The 22,954-nt window shown below is 42.2% G+C and overlaps 1 protein-coding gene across 1 annotated transcript in view; it reads right to left on the bottom strand.

Moving 5' to 3' along the window:
* The window catches only part of ptpn20 (protein tyrosine phosphatase non-receptor type 20), a 419,828-nt gene that overhangs the window by 70,177 nt on the left and 326,697 nt on the right, over positions 1–22,954 (bottom strand). The window contains exons 36-38 of the mRNA XM_073025740.1: positions 5,770–5,814; positions 2,539–2,600; positions 2,087–2,251 (exon numbers count right to left, since the gene is read on the bottom strand). Coding sequence (XP_072881841.1) covers positions 2,087–2,251; positions 2,539–2,600; positions 5,770–5,814 — 272 coding nt within the window. The remainder of the gene's footprint in view (positions 1–2,086; positions 2,252–2,538; positions 2,601–5,769; positions 5,815–22,954) is intronic.

Here is a 22,954-nt window from a genome sequence, read left to right on the forward strand (position 1 = left end):
TAAGGTTTCTCTGTTTGAACTGAAGAGTCTGCATAGCATTGGCTGACATGCTCATGTTAAAGATATGTTCTCCCTTTTAACATGACATGTTTGGTGGAAGGTTATATCATTATGTAATGAAGGTGAAACAGATATAAAGAATGTAAAACGTTTTTATACATCAGGCTTCAACTGATCACCAGCTGTCAAGGTTATTTTTGTTTTTTGAACTAGTTGCCTCTTCAGTCAGTGTTTGGGGTAATTAGGAGATTTGTTTGTGAGAATTGTCCACTGGCTGATCTCTCCATAATTCAACATACATTTTCTATAGTTCCCTGTATCAAAATGTTGCTATAATTCTTTCATTTTGTCAAATTTTTATCCTAATCCTTCCCCAAATTAAAAAAATGGAATATATACTGCATCCAGTCATAATGAATGCCATGAAACATTTTATCATTATTGTTAGCTTGAGCAATGCTTCTAAAATGTAGAGAAGGACTGGTGTAAAGTCATATATGTACAACAAGCTGGAGGAAATCAGCAGGTTGGGCAGCATCCGTGGAAACGAGCAGTCAACATCTTGGGCCGAGACCCTTCGACTAACTACTCGTTGACTACTCGTATCCACGGATGCTGCCCAACCTGCTGAGTTCCTCCAGCTTGTTGTACGTGTTGATTTGACCACAGCATATGTAGTGTACTTTGTGTTTGGTGTAAAGTCAGACTTCTGATGATCAGGTTATTTGTTACCCAGGGAGACTCTTGATTTATAGTTGATTGTTCAGATTGAGCATGTAACTATCCCTCAGTATTTTTCCCTCTGTAGATTAGCTTGCAAAGAGTTAATCAAGATGTTACATGTTCTTAAGAATTTAAAAGTTTGCATTACTTGTGCCATCATTTATGTAAAACCAAAGGATTGCCTCATGTTTTAGTGATTTCTTGAAATAACTTTTAATGTCTGTACTGTATCACTATAAATATTATTTTCAACACACACAAAATGCTAGAAGAACTCAGCAGGCCAGGCAGCATTTATGGAAAAAAGTACAATCAACATTTTGGGCTGAAACCCTTTTTTCCATTGATGTTACTTGGCCTGCTGAGTTCCTCCAGCTTTTTGTGTGTGTTGCTCAGATTTCCAGCATCTGCAGATTTTCTCTTGTTTGAAATATTCTTCAGATATGAAACAGCTTCACCAATGAAGGTAAGTTTGAAGTTAACTTGGTTATAGTTAGCTAAATGTTATACATAATGCATAATTTTTGAGTTGATTAGTCTATAAAACAGTATACTTCCAAAGCAACACACAAAATACTGGAGGAACTGAGCAGGTCAGGTCCTGATGACGGGTCTTGGCTCTAAAAATCAACTATTTATTTCCCTGCATAGATGCCTCATGACCTGCTGAGACACTCCAGCTTGTTGCTGTCTAGGTTTCCAGCGCCTGCAGAATCTCTTGTGTTCACTATAGTTCCAATCCTCTAGCACCTTTGGAGTTGCATGACTGAGTGCCGTACGGAACATGAGCAGACATTTTCTGAACAAATGCCTTTTGCAGAATATTTTCTTGCAGCTTGGTAATGTCAACAAAGCTTGCTCCAACCACAACATCTGCCCTACCACTCTTTGGTGAAACTCCTGGAGAAAAAGAAGGTTTTGATCCCTCCTTTTTTTCATCGCAATCTCCCAATGAAGTTCCCTATCAAACCCAGGGAATTATGAAACAATTGTCCAGCAACTCATTTAGGAGACTCTCCAAATTCTGATGGAAAAGTCAAAGCTATGCAATGCAATGCTTTCAGAGGAAACATAATAAACTAAGCCTTTTCTTCCCTTAAGATCTAAAAGTATTTTAAAGCACAGAGGGTAGTTGCCCTAGTGACCTCCTCATGATTCATCTTCCAGAATAGCCTCACTAAACTCACTGCATTTTCACTGGTGGGAAATTGGTGCAAATTGGCTGTGGTAACTGCTATAGTGCAACAGTGACTATGTGACAATTGTGTTCTGGAATTTCCTCAGACTGTTACGCTCATGTTTACAATTCACACGAATCAATAGCCCCAAGGGAAGCCACCGGATCTCCCACAAGCGAGGTTACCTGTAGAAGCTGGTCACGGACTTTGAGCCTTCCGTCCAGACCTGCCACACTGTTGGAGCTAATGGCCTTTACCAGCACAGCAGTTCCATTGTCACCACCCACAAGTGCAAAGCCCAAACCGCCATTTGTAGGTTTTTCCAAACCAATGTGGATTATAGAACTCTGCTGGAAAATAAAAAGGGGAGCTGTGGTTCACTCATTACCTCCAGCACAGTAGGAGAGGACTGAGCCTTCAGTAAGATACCGTGAGGTCCTGTTACTGGATCAACAAGATGATTAATAGTAAAGAACAGCCATACAACATTTTTACAGCATTGGCTAATAATTTACTCCTTGATTCACACAGTGATCATGTATTTACATAGAAAATAATAAATACTATACAATAATAATAAATATCAGAAATGCCAACTGTTTTGCACTTACAAACATAAATTTAAGAAGCAGGATACCTCAGATTCTGCAGGCAGAGTGGAGCTATTTTGGGATCGTACATAATCCTTGGATTGCCTTCCTAAAAAATATAATAATGTGAAAAAAAATCTTCCTGATGGAATAACTTTGTTTACCTGTGAAATAGAGTCCATTCTGTAAGAATGGGTAAGAAACTGTCAAACATCACCAAAAGTAGAAAAGCTTTCATGTGGGTATAATGTGAAGACTTATGACTTATACAAAACAGCATTTACTAATTCTTATGTGACACAGATAGCTGTTGAAAGGTACATTAATTATATCTAACCTCTTTCAATCTTGTTTCAATGTTTGATTTTCCTTTGAGATAATTAACCATGTTAATATATCGAGATAAATCACCTTCAAAATCCACAGTAAGTTATTTAGAGCAAAAAATATCTATATGATATTTTAAAATATGTTGAATGTCTACAGGTTTTCAAATACCTTGCAGCTTTGAAGCAAATCACATCTTTCGTAGTGCTGTCCTTCATTTTGCTCTTCCCTATTTTATACAACTGCTTTAATACCCTGTTCCTCGTCTACCCCCTGGCATGCTGTTACTCAGCAACCTCTCAAGGCTACATGCCAGCCCAGGAGAAATCAGTCAGGCACTGGATCAGATGCAGAACTGCACTCTCGTACTGCAGCGGCAGGCAAACAGCCCGGTAATAATTAATCCTCCTATAACTGGAAGATAGAATGCAGGCTCTTCCTTTGGCAGACAACTCGCTACTGAGGCAGAGAGAGACCAGATCAAACTGGATTAAGACAAAGGGCAGCCACCCTTACCATCCAGGGCCTGCAGCTTCTCCTGGTCAAGCTGGCTTCGTCCTTCTTTCGATATCTGTTTACACTCACCAAAGCCTTGAGTTCACAAAGGAAAAGGTGCATGTGTAAGTCACAGTGCAGATAGAAACAAAATAAAGCAAGTCGCCATGTATAAAATAAACCCTATTCTTGAACACCCTCTGCATCACACACAAAATACTGGAGGAGCTCAGCAGGTCATGTAGCATCTACGTATGAAGAGGAATGAACAGTTGATGTTTACGGTCAAGTCCCTTCATCAGGACTGGAAAGGAAAGGGGATGAAGCCAGAATAAGAAGGTGGGGGCGGTGGAGGGGACACAGGACAAGCTAGAAGCTGATAGGTGAAGCCAGGAGTGTGGGAAAGGGAGGATGAAGTAAGAAGGTGGGAAGTGATAGGTGGAAAAGGCAGAAGTCTGGAGAAGAAGGAATCTGATCTGACAGGAAAGTGGAGCATGGGAGAAAGGGAAGGAGGAGGAGCACGAGGGGGAGGTGATACGCATGTGAGAAGAAGAGGCCAGAGTGGGGAAGAAGAGGGAAGGGGTGGGGAAAATTGACCAGAAGTTGGAGAAATCGATGGTCATGCCACCAGGTGTTGCTCCTCCAATCTGAGAGCGGCCTCATCATAGCAGGGGAGGAGGCCATGGATGGACATGTTGGAATGCCAATGGGAATGGGAATGGGAAAGCCTGGCCACTGAGAAATTCAGATTTTTTGTGGATGGAGTGGAGGTTTCAACAAAGTGGTCCCCCAGTCTATGTCAGATCTCACCAATGTCGAGGAGACCGCATCGGGAGCACTAGGTAAGAAGATGACTCCAAAGGATTCCCAGGTGAGCTGGTGCCTCACCTGGAAAGACTGGGGGCCCTGCACGGAGGTGAGGGAGAAGGTGAATGGGCAGGTGTGGCACTTCAGGCTCTTGCAGGACTGTGCCAGGTGAGATTATAATGGGAAGGGCAGAATGGACAAGGAATCACGGACGGAGCGATCCCTGAAGAAAAAGGAAAGTGTGGGGGGGGGGGGGGAGGAAGAGGAGGTAAAGATGTGTTAGGTGGTAGGGTCCCATTGAAGATGGCTGAAGATACAGTGAGTGATGCGTTTGATGCGAGAGACTCCAACACATTAATAAGAAGATGGAGGGAGTGGAAGGAATACAAGCTAGCAGGTAATGGTGAAACCAGGTGAGGGGGAAGCTAGGTGGGTGGAGGAAGGGCGATGAAGTGAGAAGCTGGGAGGTGATAGGTGAAATGGGTAAAGGTGTGAAGAAGGGGATGGATCCAGATTGGAGCGAACAGGACAATTTGCTCCCAATTTAACATGGGCAATGACAAGGACATTTCAACACCATGGCTTTTCCTTTTGTAGTTTCTTGCAGTAAATTCATTGCTCTCTACTCTACAGCACAGAGACAGGCCTTTATCCCACCCCACACTCCCGACACCAAATCTCATTTTGTTCTCCCCACTTTTCCATCAACTCCACCCAGATTCACCTACACACCGGCAGTAATTTCCAGCAGTCAATTAACCTTTAGGATAAGGGAGGTAACTAGAGCACCTGGAGGAAACCCACACAGTCAACGAGAGACCATGGGAACTCCACACAGACAGCCCCAGAATGTAGGGCTGGACCTGGCTATCGAGCCTAAGAAACAGCAGCTCTACTAACTGTACAGCTGCCCGGACAGATTAGTCTCTGGATACAGGAAAAGAACAAGCACCCTCTCATTTAAGAATATCTTTCAGTATTTGACATGGCTAGCATTTCTGGTTGTCCTTAGGAACCCGTCTTAATGCATGCATTTAATCACAGAGCTTCGGGGAACTATATTGTAGCTGTCTCCATGAATATCGCTCTCTGATGTCAGTACAGTACACCAGAGCAGTCACTGTGTTACTGCAGCAACTCATCCAAGGACAGCCTATTATTTTATTGAAATGAAATGGGATTAGGTGCAAACGTGTTGCCCTGGGCATCAGTGTGGGGCAAGCCTAATGGACCAGCTGGTCCTATCCTCCCAGACAAGTTTGCCAGCTCCTGAAATAAACCCTAAGGTGCAATGATACAAGTTGCCTGCTTGCTCAATCAGTAGAATTCATGTCTCTGGCTCCAAAGGTTGCCAGTTTAATTTCCACATCAGGATTAGGGTCAAACATCAGAACTGGCATTTCAACACAGCACACTTGGACGTGTCACTACCAGTGGTGGTGTCCTTTAGATTCCCCTGACTGTCCTCCTCTACTGCCAAAGGATTCAACATGATGGTGTTTGTTAAGTAACAGCTGTCTATAGGCTTTAAAACACACTGCGCTGCATAAAGTGGTATGAAAAGTGTTGACATAAGCTGAACTATCAAGACAGAAGGAATTGAGCTCAAGAACACGCATTAGGCTACTTAACAGAGTATCTGCACTTGCCTTTTAATGCCAAGCAGTTTTTAGCCTTCTTACGGCTTCCAGCTCCTAGAAATTAAAGAATAGAAGATAAGACAACAAGGCAGGAGAGCAGCAAAGCACAGCTACAAGACAGAGTGACAGCAGTGGGGTAATCAGACAGTTGTCAGTGCCCAATCTGGTTCCTCAGGGACATGGTGGAAGCTACAGTGGTGTCACATACTGTACATATACAGTACTTGTACAAATCATATTTCAGAGCCAGACAGCACTCAGGATGTTTTGCAACAATGGCAATATCAGGGATTAAACTTGGAGTGCTGGTTTTAATTGATTGACATATCATTGATTCAGGCAATTTAGTATGATGGTGTAGCAGTAACTCCATTGGATGTACTTTATTATAAATATCGACACAAACACCTCGCACTTAGAGTGTTTACTCATTGCTGCAGTGTTGGTGCTGAACAACAGAAGAACCATACATAACTGTGACCTGTATGAATATTTAGTAATCAAGGCTTGTGCTCCCACTCTCACCATTCATTGTCAGTTGCCACTGCACACACAACAAACATTTACACAGACATAGTCACACTCACCCCGACATACAATCACACACAAAGGCCTAAAAATACATGCACACTCACTCATACACAGATGCACTCACATATACAGACATACGTGCACTGACCCCGACACATACACAAACACACCACACATATTTACGCATGCGCCACACATGGATTTGCCTGACTACTGTGAACTGTCTCTGGGCTGATGCAGGACTGCGGAGGAACTGAGATGGATAAGATTTTTTTTAAATCTATGATCCGTGGTGGATCACACAATAGTGATATACAATATCTCCTGTATTTCCCCACCTCCTTAACACCAGCTCTTATGGTATTACAGCAGGTATTCTCTTCCATCATGTCTTCACAGGATGGCCCTAGCAATTCCTTATCCCAGTTTCCCACGTGGTTTATCAGCTAGTAACCTTATGCGAACATTTCAATCCGCTTGCCTTCGGAAACATCAGAGCTCTCACTGTATTGAGCACTTTGTTTAAGTCAGCCCTATCCTTCACCACATTTCTCAGTGCACCATATAATTGAAGTCCCTCACTAATTTCTGTTCTCTGCTAAATCTCCTCTGTTCCTTCTCCAAAGTATTATGTTTCTTTCTTAAAGAGTGGAGGCGCTATTCCACCAGATGATAAACCAATGATTAACACGGTTTTCTTCCAACGTTGCTGCTCTTTTACTCTACGCCTCTACTTATAAAGCTAAAGAAATATGCTTTTTATTGACATTGATGTAAACAGGAATTATTCCTGCTTCATGTTCATTCTCCTTTTGGTGATGTGATCCAGATTGTTATGTTGGCATGGGCAATATTCTTAATTATAGCTTAATAACTGCACAGAAACAGCGTGGCTGTTGGATTCTAGCCAGTGTTAAATATGTCTTCCCAGATTCAAGGCTTCAGAGAGATTCCAAATTTACTCAATGTATGCAGTAGAATCCTTTCCACTGGATTTGCTCTGCAACATCCTATGCCATTTAGTCTTGTTAAATCACCCTCTTGTACATCATGAACCGAAGGACAATGAAGAATCAGTTCCAGGAGCATCAGTGATGTAACTCTGTCACCTGTGCCTCAATTTGCATTGTTCTATTTCTCTGACTCAGTGACTTGTTTCTGGTTAAGCAATCCCTCGATCTTAAAATTCATAATCTTCATGGGTTTCCCCCTCCCTCTGTAATCTCTTCCATTTCCATCACTTTAGTGAACAACTATAGTGAGGTAGAGGTTCAATGAGAAAACTGCTCAGAGTAGCATCATGAGCACATAGACTCAGACAATACACACAACATCAATTACACAAGACAGTGAAGAAAATGACTGCGCAAAACAAGACAGTGGTGCGAAAAGCACAATTCGAATCAAGTCCAAGGTAGTGCAAGAAGTGGCCCATGGTGGTGGGATTGTGGTTGTACAGGTCAATTTACAATACTGGTAGTTGTAGGAAAGTAACTCTTCTTGAACCCAGTGGTGTTGTATATAGTGCCTATAAAAAGTATTCACACCCTGTTGGAAGTTTTCATGCTTTACTGTTTTACAACATTGAATCACAATGGATTTAATTTGGCTTTTTTGACACTGATCAACAGAAAAAAGACTCTTATGTGTCAAAGTGAAAAACAGACCTCTACAAAGTGGTCTAAATTAATTACCAATAAAAATACAAAATAATTGATTGCATAAGTATTCACCCTCTTTAATATGACACACCAAAACATTGCTGGTACAGCCAATTGGTTTTAGAAGGCGCATAATTAGTTAAATGGAAATCACCTGTTTTTGGAGACCTGTGTGCAGAAAAGGGGTTTCAGTCGATTGTAGTAAAAATACACCTGTATCTGCAAGGTCCAACTGCTGGTGAGTCAGTATCCTGGTAAAAACTACACCATGAAGACAAAACAACACTCCAAGCAACTCCACGAAAAGGTTATTGAAAAGCACAAGTCAGAAGATGGTTACAAGAACATTTCCAAGTCACTGAATATCCTTTCGAGTACAATTAAGTCAACCATCAAGAAATGGGAAAAATATGGCACAGCTGTAAATCTGCCTAGAGCAGGCCATCCTCAAAAACTGGGTAACTGTGCAAGAAGGGGTCTAGTGAGGGAGGCCACCAAGAGCCCTATGACAACTCTGGAGGAGTTACAAGCTTCAGTGGCTGAGATGAGAGAGACTGCACATACAACAACTGTTGCCTGGGTGTTTCACCAGTTGCAGCTTTACGGGAGAGTGGTAAAGAGAAAACCACTGTTGAAAAAAGTCACATGAAATCTTGGTTAGAGTCTGCCAGAAGGCATGTGGGGGACTCTGTAGTCAGCTGGAAGAAGGTTTTATGGTCTGATGAAACCAAAATTCAGCTTTTTGGCCATCAGACTAAACGTTATGTTTAGCATAAGCCAAACACCACACCATCAAAAACACACCATCCCTACCATGAAGCATGGTGGTGGGTGCATCAGGCTGTGGGGATGCTCCACTACAGCAGGCCCCGGAAAGCTTGCGAAGGTAGAGGGTAAAATGAATGCAGCAAAATACAGGGAAATCCTGGAGGCAAACCTGATGCAGTCTGCAAGAGAACTGTGACTAGGGAGAAGATCTGGTTTCCAGCAAGGCAATGACCCCAAACATAAAGCCAAAGCTACAAAGGAATGGCTTAAAAACAACAAAGTTAATGTCCTGGAGTGGCCAGGTCAGACTCCAGAACTCAATCCAACTGAGAAGCTGTGGCTGGACTTGAAAAGGGCTGTTCACTCACGATCCCCATGCTATCTGACAGTGCTTGAGCAGTTTTGTAAAGAAGAACAGGGAAAAATTGTAGTGTCCAGATGTGCAAAGCTGATAGAGACCTAACTTCCACCCTGCCCTTAAATTCACTTGGCCCATTTCTGACATCCGTCTCCATTTTTTGATCTCACTGTCTCCATCTCCGGAAACAAACTGTCCACTAATATCTTTTATAAACCTCCCAATTCCCAAAGCTAACAAGTGATTCCCAAGACTAGCAAGACTATACCTCCCCCAACCCTGTCTCCTGCAAAAATACATTTCTCAGTTTCTTCTTCTCAGCTTAACAGTGGGAAGATGGGGTTCCTCTTGTCCTCATCTGCCACCCCATAAGCCTCCATATCCAACACATCATTCTCCGTATCTTCTGCCATCTTCCCTACCACCAAAAATATCTTTACCTCCCACCAATTTTTCACTTTCTACAGGGATAGCTCCTTCTATGATTCCCTTGTCCATTCATTCTCCCCACTAATCTCCCTCCAGGCACTTAACCCTGCAGAGACGCTACACCTACCTATTCACCTCCTCCCTCACCTCCATTCAGAGACCCAGGCAGTCCTTCCAGGTGAGGCAACACTTCACCTGCAAATCTGTTGGGGCCATCTATTGTATCCGGTGCTCCTGATGCAGCCTCCTCTGCATTGGTGATTGGGGAACTGCTTTGTTAAGCACCTCTTTTCCATCTTCAAAAAGCAGAATTTCCCAGTGGCCGACCATCTTAGTTCCTACCCCTTTCAATTCTGACATGTCGCATGGCCTACTCTTCTGCTACGATGAGGTCACTCTCAGTTTGGATGAGCAACACCTCATATTCCTTATAAGTAGCCTCCAACTTGATGGCATGAACATTGATTTCTCCTATTTCTGGTAATTTTCCTCCTTCTCCTTCCCACTTCTTCAATTCCCCACTCTGACCTCTTACCTCTTCTCCTCACCTCCTTATTACCTTTCCTTGGTGGTCCTCCTCCTTCCCTTTCTCCCATGGTCCACTCTACTCTCCAGATTCCATCTTCTCCAGTCCTTTATCTTTTCCATCTATTATCTCCCAGTTTCTCACTTCATCCCCCCTCCTCCACCTCCCTATCTTTCTCCTTACCTGTTTTCACTTATCACCTTCTAGCTGGTCCTCCTTCTCCTCCCCCACCTTTTTATTATGGCATCTTCCCCCTTCCTTTCTCCTCCTGTTGAAAGTCCTCAGCCCGAAATGTCAACTGTTCATTCATTTCTATAGATGCTGCCTGGCATGTGGAGTTCCTCCAGAATTTTAGGGCAGTTTACAGTGGCCAATTAATCACATCTTTGGGATGTGAGAGGAAGCCAGAGAACACAGAGGAAAATCAAGTGGTCATTTGGGAGAACGTACAAACTCCCCACAGACAACGCCCGAGGTCAGGATTGAACTTGGGTCTCCGGGGCTTTGAGGCAGCAGCTCTACTAGATGCTCCACTGTGCCTCCTCTGTTCACACGGTTGAGAGTGATGTGATTGATGGTCTGTCTGCTTTCATTCCGTGTAGAGCTTCATTAGGCTTTGGAAAATGCCTGCACCCAGGTAGATGCAGTTTTACAGAGTGACTGATTCCTGAATACATATGGTTAGGAAGTTCTGAGCCAGTCAACTAGTCTGGACCAGAGGCTGGGTTATTGGATATAAGCTAAACTAGGATGCATTGGACTAACAATCCAATATACAAATTAAAAGCCAATCAAGCTACTGGTAAATTCAAATTCAAATACAGTATATAAACCTGGAGGTTAAAAAGTTAAGCTCACTAAAGGTGGCCCATAAAACAACCAGGTTATCGTGAAAACACATATAGTTCCTTGAGATTCTTCAGTAAAGGAAATCTGCTATTCATACTTGGATTTGCCCACTTTTGACAATATGGTCAACCCTTAACCATTTCTCAGCTGAGGGGCAATTGGGGATGGATGAGAAATGCTTTTGTGGCCAAAAACATTCTTTGAATGAATGAATTTAAAAAGTTCTTCTGTTAACCCCAGTGAGTGGCATTTGGTATGACTTTGCCTTCAGTACAGAAGGTTCTGCCACTAGCTCCACTTGTGTCCTGAGTTGCAAGAAGAAAGCCATGGGCCTGAAAGTGACAAAGTATCGTGCACATTTTTTGTCAGAAAAGCCATCAATCAGCTGGGAAGATTACAAAGAAGATTGCCAGGTATCAAGGGCCTGAGTTACAGAGAAGATTTGGGCAGATTATGACTAGTTAGTGGAACGTAGGACAGTGTTGGGTGATCTTACAGAAGTACAAATCTATCAGTGGAAGAGATAGGATGAATGCACATAGGAAAATGGAACTAAGAACTAGGGGGCATAGGCTTAAGTTGAGAGGGGAAAGATTTAAAAGGGAGCAGTGGTGTCAGGAGAGAGACAGAAGCTGACTTTGCATTTCTAACCTTTCCTGCATTTATTATAGTGCCTGGGCTAATACAAACATAGGAATGATGGGATGTTCATGCATTCCAATTAGAGTTTTTTTACACAACCCACTTAAAGATAAAAATAATATGATGGCCAAATGTCAAAACTGTGGAGAGCAAATAAATTGCTTTCCAACATAATTTGCTCATTGCGTGTAAAGCAAAAATTAAAAGGCATCATCTGGAAGCAGGCTGGGCTGAACCTGCTCCAGATTACACCTACACAGTGCCTGCATTCAGTCAGCAGAGCATAATTACGTCTGAGTTATCACTGCCATTGTGGAGACAGTTCCATTTCACTTGTCTCACTCTCAATGAGAACACAGCCTTCACACAGGAACGATTCAAACCAGTGCATGCTCTTAGACAAACTCCTCTGGAGAATCAGGATGTGGCAGCCAGCTCAGCTGATTTAGCCTGAGGCAAAGTTACTCTACATTGTGTTTGAAAACTGACTGACTCTCCCTTCCTATGTGACTTGATGCCGTCATTTAGTTCTCAGAAACAATTACTTGCTTCAATACTGTCATGAAAAGAATTAGCTTGAAATAATTCTACATAACCTTTTTTTTCTAATAGGAAATAAGTCCACAATAGAAACAAAAAATACTGCAAATACTCAGGAGGTCAGGCAGTATCTGTGGAAAGAGAAACAAGTCTAACATTTCTGTTTGAAGACCTATTAGAATTTTCATCAAGGTCTTCAGCCTGTTTCTTTGAACTTTGAACATAACATCTTCCTGAAGGTTCTGATGGAGGACAGTCAATCTGTAATGTTAACTGTTTCTCTCTCCACATCCACTGATTGACCTGCTGAGAGTTTAAAAAGTTCTCTTTTTATTTCGGGTTTCCAGTACCTGCAGTTATGTTGTGAATGGGTGCTTCATGGTGTGGTTATGACAATTCAAATGTGTAGAAAGCTGCAGAGAGTAATGGACTTTGCCCAGTACGTCATGGGCACATCCCTCCCCACTGTTTATAGTATCTACGGGAGGCACTGCCTCAAAAAGGCAAGACCCATCATCAAGGTTAACCACCATCCAGGCCATGCCATCTTTTTGCAGCCACCATGTGCAAAAGCCTCAGGACCCACACCATAAATGTCAAGAACATCAACAATGCTTTGAAAAAATATTCAGTCCCCTACCCTTTGTTCACATAAATGACTATTACAATCATGGATTTTGATCAATTTAACTGAGAATTTTTATTTGTGAATCACATACTCTGTTTTTCACAGTAGAACCCAAAAAACAGGGAAAATTATAAAGCAGGAAAAATTAAAAATTGAAAAACTGAAATGTCAGCATTTCAAAAGTATTCATCCCCCTTTGCTCAATCAAACCACCTCACACAGCTATTACAGCCAGTAGTCTTTTTGGATGGAGCAGGATTTCCCACTCCACCTTGCAAAATTGTTCAAGCTGTGTCAGGTTCATTGGGAAGTGGCGGTGGACAGCAATCTCGAGGCCTTGCCAGAGATGTTTGATCGGGTTATTCTGAGTGGACTGCTCAAGGACATCAATTTTCTTCATTTGTAGCTGCCCCATGGTCGCTCTGGCAATGCACTTTGGTTCGTTGTCCTGCTGAAACACGAACTTCCTCCCCTGTTGAAGCTTTCTGGCATGGACTAGCAGGTTTTTATCCAGCATCTCTCAGTATTTAGCAGTATTCATCTTCCCATCAATCCTGACCAGATTTTCAGTCCCTGCTGCTGAAAAGCATCCTCATAGCATGATGCTACCTCCACCACTCTTTACAGTAGAGATGGGGTTACCTGGCTGATGCGCAGCATTAGATTTACATCACATGTACCGCTTAGTGTTGGAGCCAAAATTCCACTTTAGTCTCATTCTCCCACATTTCTACAGTGACGCTTTGAAAAGTCTTTACGGACAAGGACATGAGGTATAAATCTGATACATATTTCTGTGATTACACTCTCCTGATCCCATATCTAACTCCAAAGCTCCCCAAGTTGTTAGAGGCATATACAGTTCTGGGTTTTACCCACAAAGGCACAGCGAATAAAAGCAGGAAATCATGCTGAACCTTTATAAAACACAGGTCTGGCTTCATAGGGATTAATGCATTCAGTTCTAGTCACTGGATTGTTGGTAAAATGCAAATATATTATTAAAAGTTCAAAAAAAGATTTCTGGTTATACTTCCAGAGATGAGGGACTGCAGTCACAGGAGTGGATTTGAGAGGCTCAGCAAGTTCTCTACAGAAGAGAAGCCCGAGGGAAGATTTGACAGAAATATATAAAATGATAGGAGATTGGATAATGTATAGTGAGAAGCTGTAGTCATTGATGCGGGTGCAGGGTGGCAAGGATTAGAAGATCACAGGAACAAAATGAAAGGGAAGAGAACAGTGACTGACAATCACGCCATACGACCTGCTCCAACTCTTCCTGACAATCATAAGCATTCACAGACATTGCAGTCCAGGATGAGTGTGCACAGCTTATATGGCACTTCCTCTTTAATAGAGATGCATCCTCACACTTTTCCTCACTTGTTTTACAGAATAATAGAATCAAAGAAAAGTACAGACCCTTCAGCCCATCTAATCCATGCCAAACCAGTTAAACTTCCTAGTCCCATCAAACTGCACCTGGACCATAGCCCTCTATATCCCTGCCATCCATGTACTTATCCAAACTTCTCTTAAGGGTTGAAATCAAGCTTGTATGCACCATTTGTGCTGGCAGCTCATTCCACATTCTCACCATGCTCTGAGTGAAGTAGTTTCCCCTTATGTTCACCTTAAACTTTTGTTGTGGTCCCACCCAACTTCAATGGAAAAAACCTGCTTGCATTTACCCTATCCATACCCCTCATAATTGTGAATGCCTCTAACAAATCTCCCCTCAGTCTTCTACATTCCAGGGAATAAAGTCCTAACCTATTCAATCTTTCCTTATAACTCAGGTCCTCCAGTCCCAGCAAGATCCTTGTGAATTTTCTCTTTTCAAACCTTATTTACATCTTTCCTGTAGGTAGGTGACCAAAACTGCACACGATACTCCAAATTAGGCCTCACCAATGTCTTACACAACTTCAACATAACATCCCATCTCCTGTACTCAATAGTTTGATTTATGAATGCCAATGTGCTTTCTTTACAACCCCATCTACCTGTAATGGCACTTACAATGAATTATGGACCTGCATTCCCAGATCCATTCCACACTCCTCAGTGCCCTAATGCTCACTGTGTAAAACTTATCCTGGTTAGTCCTCCCGAAGTGCAACACCTCACACTTGTCTGCATTAAATTCCATCTGCTGTTTTTCAGCCCATTTTTCCATCTTGCCCAGCTCCTGCTGCAAGCCATGATATCCTTCTTCACTGTCCACTACATCCTCAATTTGGAGTCATCTGCAAATTTGCTGATCCAGTTAATCACACTGTCACCAAGATCATTAATGTAAATGACAAACAACAACGGACCCAGCACCAATCCCTGTGGTGTACCACTCATCAGAGGCCTCCAGTCAAAGAGACAACATCTACTACCACTCTCTGGCTTCTCCCACAATGCCAATGTCTAATCCTATTTACTATCTCATTTCGAATGCCAAGCAACTGAACCTTTCTGACGAAACCTCTCTTGTGGGACCTTGTCAAATGCCTTGCTAAAGTCCTTGGAAACAACATCCACTGCCTTGCCTTCATCAACTTTCCTGGTAACTTCCTTGAAAAGCTCTGTAAGATTGGTTAGACACAACTTACTATGCACAAAGCCACACTGTCTATCCAGAATACTCAAATATCTGGTCCTTGAGAATAACTTCCAATAACTTTTCCACTACTGATGGCAGGCTCGCCAGCCTATAATTTCCTGGTTTATTCTTAGAGCCTTTCTTAAACAGCAGAACAACATTAGCTATCCTCCAGCCCTCTGATATCTCTCATATTGCTAAAGATGGTTTAAATATTTCTGCTACAGCCCCTGTAATCCCTGCACTTGCCTCCCACAGGGTCCAAGGAGCACATTGTCAATATGTGGGGATTTATCCACCCTAATTTGCCTGAAGACAGTAAACACATCCTCCTCTGTAATCTGTATAGGGTCCATGACTTCACTGCTGCTTTACCTCACATCTAAAAATTCTGTGTCCATCCCCCAAATAAACACAGATACAAAAAATCCTTTGAAGATCTCTCCCATCTCTTTTGGCTCCACGTATAGATTACCAATCAGATCTTCCAGATGACCAATTTTGTCCCTTGCCATCCGTTTGTTTCCTCTTAAGATATCTGTAGAATCTCTTGGGATTCTCCTTCACCCTGTCTGCTAGGACAATCTCATGCCTTCTTTTAGCCTTTATAATTTCTTTCTTAAGTGTTCTCTTGCATTTCTTATACTCCATAAGTATCTCATTTGTTTCTACATGCCTATACCTGCTATGCACCTTTTTTTTTCCCTTAAGCAGAGCCTTACTATCTCTGGAAAATGAAGGATCCCTAAACATATTATCTTTACCTTTTCTTCTGACAGACTCAACCAAATTTCACTTTTGAAGGCTTCCCATGTATCAAGTACTCCTTTGCCAAAAAATAGTTTGTCCCAGTCCATACTTGTCAGATCCTTTCTGATACCATCAAAATTGGCCTTTATCCAATTTAGAATCCCAACCTGAGGACCAAACCTATCTTTTTCCATAATACCCTTGAAATTAATGGCTTTATGATCACTGGATGCAAAGTGTTCCCCTACACATATTTCTGCCATCTGCCCTGTCTCCCCTTAGGGTAAAGGATCACACTCTCTGTAGTTGGGACTTCTATGTACTGATTAAGGGAACGTTCCTGGACACATTTGACAAACTCGATCCCATTTAATCCTTTTACAGTATGGGAGTCCCAATCAATATGTTGAAGGTTAAAATCACCTACTGTCATAGCCTTATGTTTCTTTCAGCAGTCTGTGATCTCTCTACAATTTTTTCCTCTGAATCCTGTGGACAGATGGGTGGATTGTAATATAGCCCCATTAACAAGATCATACTTTTTTTTATTCCTTAGTTCCACCCATAAAGCCTCACTAGATGAGTTTTCCAGTCTGTCCTGACTGAGCACTGCCGTGACATTTTCCCTGACTAGTAACACCATCCTTCCCACCGTCATGTCTAAAGTAACATGATGGTTGTTATGATAGATGGTTTCAAGTATCTCTCTGGTTCCTTTCTGATGTAATATAATTAACTCTGTCTCAAGAACCAAGCCATTCTAATTATGTGAAGAAATTTCTAAAGTAGACAAACTCTACACTTCTCTTAATTCTACAGTATCTTGTAAGTGACGCCTTGCGAAGTCTTTACGGATGAGGATATGCTTTATTTTAGTGGTACACATGGTATAAATCTAATATATTTTTGTGATTACACTCTCCTGATTCCATGTCTAACTCCAAGTTGTTGGGCATATACAGTTCTGGGGTTTACTTCTACTTCCTCTTTCCTAGAATTTCCAGCCTCATAACTCTTGGGATCACAAAGTTATCGCACAGAGTGTGGGTTAAGTGTGTGCCGGGATTTTGTTGAAAAATATGCAATTTATCCTAATCACATTTTACAATATGGCCATAATCCTGCAGGTCATGCTTTTTGGCACACTCATCCAAATATTCTACGACCAGAGTTTCAGAGTTGCAGGCCTCCAACACTTTTCTGAGCAAAATTTATTCTTTATTTCCCTTCTAACTCACCAACCCCTTGGTGTACATCTTCCTGCTAAAAGAAAGTGATCCTTCCTTATTACCCGAACCTCTAAAATGGTTCAATCACGTCTCCCCTAACCCTCCTTTGTTCCAAAGAAGTAAACACAATTCATTCAATCTGTCTTCAAAGCCATTTTTTCCCCATCTAACCAGTTAGACTGGTCCCATCTAATCAATACTTACCTCAATCTATTTAACCTTGTCCGAACCCATGAACCTAGGAAGGTTCTCTCTCAACACCACCCCATCATAAATTGATTAAGTGTTGTGCATAAAAGAATAACTTCTACCTCTGATTACTGTTTGTTGAATGCTCCACCAATTTGATATTAATACTTAGCAGTCGGTTCAAAGCAATCTGATGGTTGGTAAGTACAGTTAAGAAATAAGTTAGTACTTGGAATGGAATTATTCTCAAACTGTCTATGCAAACCAGTAAGATATACAGTGTACTCTGTCCATCCACCCTCTTTACATAAAGGGCTCTAGTACTGAGGATGAGTCTTTGGAAAAGGTATTAAACTGAGATCTTCTCTGTTCTCTCAGAACGTGGAAGCTTCCAAGGTGATATTTTTAAGAAGAAATTCATCTTGGCCAGTCAAGATTACTGAACCCTTATTGGCTCATTATCACACTGTTGTATGTAGAAGCTTGCTGCGTGTAAATTGGCCACGTTTTCAATAGAAAATGGTGACTGAAAGCACTTCAGTGGTAACAAAGAGATGCGTACCACCCTGAAGTGCCACATCAATTTGCGGCTCCATTTCTCCGGTCTAATCTGAACTGTGCCAGTGCAAGGTAGAGAGGGGTCAGTCAAATGTTCAGTATGCTTTGTTCCCACTTCTAACCATCACCTCTGAGGCTGGCAACTTTTCAGTTCTGTACCGAGGCCACAGAGCTATCCAGGAGAGGGTGGTGATGAGGGGCACAGAAGAGAAGAGAGAGGGCTGAGTGGAAAAGGCTTCATCTGAAGGGAACACAAAATTCAAAGTGCTCTATTCACTCCTACCCCCACCCTCACCAACATTTTCCTCCAAAAAATGTCCCATTACCCAGCTACTTTAGGAGGCAGCCCAGTCAGCTAAGCTCAGCTAGCTTTGATGATTGACCCTCAAGACCATAAGTTCTAGGTGCCAGTAATCAGTTGTCCACAAGTGATGGTCAGTTTAACCTCCAGGCATCTTTGTTGGATGGATGTTCATATTAAACAGTTCCTAACAATGGCCAACATACTTCCTCACTGGCGGCCTTAAAGGGAACATCTCTCACTTTTTCATTTTTCTGCACAGGGTTTTCATTTTTATTTTATTTAAATATTATCACAATTTTAAAAATATTTTTACTGCTCGTTGCCCATCATAGTACATCCTTAGTATTTTAGCCACTTAATATTCATATGTACTTGCAAGACCAGCCCCAGACATAAATTTAATATTTTTCCAGAGGCTCCAAAATAGTGGGAAAGCATAGCTGTATTCATTAGGTCAGTGTACAGGGTGGGTTGTAACTGGAGTCCGAAGTGCAGGACAGTGTCCAGAGTGTGGTACAGGTGTGGGTGAGGCTTCCAGAGTGTGGGCAGGTGTGACTCAGTGTCGCAGAGTGTGGGCAGGGTGAGTGGGGGAATGGATTGTGGGTTAAGTGTGCGTCGAGGTCTTAGACTGTGGGACAGATATGGATCCAGGTTGCAGACTATTGGACAGGTTGTACAGGTGCAACTCGGGATCCCAGAATGTGCGTAAGATGTCGGTCAGGGTGGCAGAGTTAGCACAGGGTTGTTTAAGGTCCCAGAAAGTGGGTCAAATTAGATCCTCAAATACCCTGAGTGTGGGATAGGTGTGGGTTTGGGTCCAGAGCATGGCCTGGGGTTCCAGAGCGTGGGTCAGGCTCCAGAAAACAGAGTGCTTTCACATTTCAGTAACAACTAGTAGTACCCAAAGTCGGTTAATTATCCATGGAAGATCCATACCCCTGTTCCCCACTAATAATGAGGATTTAATGTTTATCCTTGTGAGACCACAGCTACATGGAAATATGACTGAGCACACACTAGGTCCCCTGCTGGGCTGGAAAAGGTGCACTGCGGTAAAACATTGTTTAAACAATCAAGACCGCATGAGAACACTTAGATTTTCAAATACCAGACGACTTTCTGATCTTAGTGGGAAATTATCAACCATTCCAGAAGATTCATACAGGTAACAGGGCGGTGAACAGTGAAATTGCCTTGGAGTGAAGTCAACTGCAAGTGAGTGTAAGCTAAGCTGCACATTTGGAAGTGTGTAACTAATAGTGTTTCTCTTAACCCCCTGAGCTTGCTGGTTGATTCACACATCGATAACCACATATGCAATTAAAACATTGATATTCCGGTGATACCAGAACCTGTTAAAGTTAGGTACAATAAGAAGAGGAAATACAAGTATTCAAACTGGAGTGCCTTCACATTACCAAACATTCAAAAAGCCATGGTACAACTGTGTGCCGCTGGTGGTGCGGTGGACAACTCATTGCTTACAGGATGACATTGATCAGGTAAAATAGGCCGAGGAATGGCAGGTGGTATTTAATCCTGGTAAGTGTGACGTGGCACAAGAGATTCTGCAGATGATAGAAATCCTGAGCAACACATCACAAAATTCTGGAGGAACTCAGCAAGTCAGGCAGCATCTATAAAGGAGAATAAGCAGCTGATGTTTCCAGCCTAGACATTTTATCAGGACCGGAAAGGAAAGGGAAGAAAGCCAGAGTAAGAAGGTGGGAGGAGAGGAAGGAGTACAAACTACCAGGTGATTGGTGAGGTCACTAGAGGGGGAAAGGTAGGTGCGTGGGAGAGGAGTGATGAAGTGAGAAACTGGGAGGTGATTGGTGGTACTGGAAAAGGGCTGAAGAAGAAGGAATCTGATAGGACCATGAGAGAAATAGAAGGAAAAGGGGCACCAGGGGAAGGTGATAAGCAGGTGAGGAGAAGGTGAGGTGAGGTGAGAAATAACTCTATCAAATTTCCCCTCACTTTCCTACACTTCAGGGAATAAAGTCCTAACCTACTCAAGCTTGCTTTATAATTGAGGTCCTCAAGCCCCCACAACATCCTTGTAACTTTTCTCGGTACTCTTTCAATCTCATTGGCATCTTTCCTGTAGGTGGAGAGGTTTAGAACTCTAGAAGAAGAATTTTTTCACTCAAAGGATGGTTTGGATGCGGGACACACTACAACATTGATAGAGTATCCAGACAAACATCTGAATCACCAGTAAATAAAAGGCTACCGACCAAGTAGATGACATAAAGGTAATGGGCCAAAAAGCCACTTTCTACATCGTGAGGTTCTATGACTGGTTCATTGACCACTGTACAAGGCAGCTGTTACTGCAGAAAGCCTTAGGTTGTATTGCTGCCTGTTGTAAGGAATTCCACAGCTCATTTGCGGCTAGTACCATCTTCTGCATCGCAGCCTCTGGAGGCCGCAGCGAGACCAGGCCTTTTGTATAAAGGGTGAGTGGCGTATCTGTTAGAGTAGCAAGCAGTATCATCTCGACACTAGCCAAGATCAAAAGAATCTGTGTTTACTTATCACAGGATGTCCTGCACCTCACCGTGCACCATGATTCATCCATCTCTTATTGCTTTGACCACATGCATTTGTGTTTAAAACTATTGGTGAGAGGGATGTAAGGAGCTGATCTCTGAAGGAACAAATGCTAAAGGAGGAGATAATCTCACACAGAGCTTGTGCTACTCACTTGTATATCTACAGCATGTTAGTGTGACAAGTTATGAGGTGTAACATACAGCTCTTGCACTGATTGTGTAAGGAGCTAATGTCTTCACAGTCTCCCTACTAACTCATTGCTTTTGTGTTGAAGAATGATCTACAGAAATGTTAAGGGTTTGTGATTTCAGGTTTCAATGTTTTCCCACATGCATTGTACTGTATAAATGGAATATTATTTTCCCTACTCTACTAATAAATAGATTTGTCACAATACCTTTGGGCTTAAAGTGACTAACTATTGTTTGAAAGCTTGTGGGGGTTTTGAGGAAAGCCTCAATATTTGATTGAAAATTTTCATCCTTGTTCTGATCCTCCCCAACTCTGTAACATCTTTTGGGATGAAAACTAGCAAATTCTACTTTCTAAATGTCTAAATCTCTGGCCCTTTACTTTAAGAAGAAAGGAAGAAAGGCAAATGAGAGGAAATTACAGGTCAGTGAACCTGACTTTTATAGTTGGCAAGATGTTAGGATTCACGATTAAGAATGAGGTTTTGAGGTACTTGAAGACATTAGATAAAGTAGGCTGAAGTCATCATGGTTTCCTTAAGGGGAAATCTTGCCTGACAAATCTGTTGGGATTCTTTGAGGAAATAATAGGCAGGATAGACAAAGGAGAGTCAATGGATGTTGTTTACTTTTATTTTCGTAAGCTCTTTGAAAAGGTGCCATACATGGCGCTGCTAAACATGATAACAAGAGATTCTGCAGATGATAGAAATCCTGAGCAACACATCACAAAATGCTGGAGGAACTCAGCAAGTCAGGCAGCATCTATAAAGGAGAATAAGCAGCTGATGTTTCCCGCCTAGGCAGGAAAGATTCTAGCGTGGACAGAAGATTGGCTGACGGACAAAGAGTAAGAACAAATTTCTGGTTGGCTGCCAATATCTAGTGGAGTTCCGTAAGGGTCAGTTTTAGGTCCAAGACTCCTCACGTTCTATGTTAATGAACTAGATGATGGAATTGACGGCTTGTGGCCAAGTTTGCTGATGATATAATGATTGCTGGATGGACAGATAATGTTGAGGAAGCAGGGAGTCTGCAGAAGGATATGGACAGATTAGGAAATGGGCAAAGAAGTAGGGAAGTGTATGGCAATGCACTTTGACAGAAAGACTTAAAATATAAATTATTTTCTAAATGGAAGGCAAATTCAGAAATCAGATATGCAAAGGGACTAGGGAATCCTAGTGCAGATTCCCTAAAATTAACTTGCAGTTTGCGTTGGTGTAAGGAAGGCAAATTCAATGTTAACATTCATTTTAAGAGGACTAGAACATAAAAGCAAAGATTTAATGCTGAGAATTTATAAGGCATTTGTTAGACTGCACTGTGAGCAGTTTTGGGCCTGTATCTAAAAAAACAGTTGCGCTGGCATTGGAGAGGGTGCAGTGGAGCTTTATCAGAATGAGCCTGGGAATGAAAGGGTTAATGTATGAGACACATTTGATGGCTTTGGACCAGTACTTGCTGGAGTTTAGATGAATGAGGAGGAAATCTCATTGAAAGCAAGTATCGAAAAACCTAGATAGCGAGGATGCTTCCAAGAGTGGGAGAGGTCTACAATAAGAGGGCATAGCCTCAACATGGAAGGATGTCCTTTCAGAACAGAGATGAGGAGGAATTTCTTTAGCCAGAGAGTGGTGAATCTGTGGAATTCATTGCCACAAACAGTTGTGGTGATCAAGTTATTGGGTATATTTAAGGTGGAGGATGATAGGTTTGTGAATAGCAAGGGCATCAAAAGTTATGGGAGAAGGCAGGAGAATGGGTTGGAGATGGATAATAAATCACACATGATTGAATGGTGGAGCAGCCTCAATGGGCCCCAATGGCCTAATCCTGCTCGACTATCAAACACATTGCTTCACTTCCCAAAGGTTGCAGGTGTA

The sequence above is a fragment of the Hemitrygon akajei genome, chromosome 21 (genome assembly GCF_048418815.1).
Source record: "Hemitrygon akajei chromosome 21, sHemAka1.3, whole genome shotgun sequence".
Lineage (NCBI taxonomy): Eukaryota > Metazoa > Chordata > Chondrichthyes > Myliobatiformes > Dasyatidae > Hemitrygon > Hemitrygon akajei.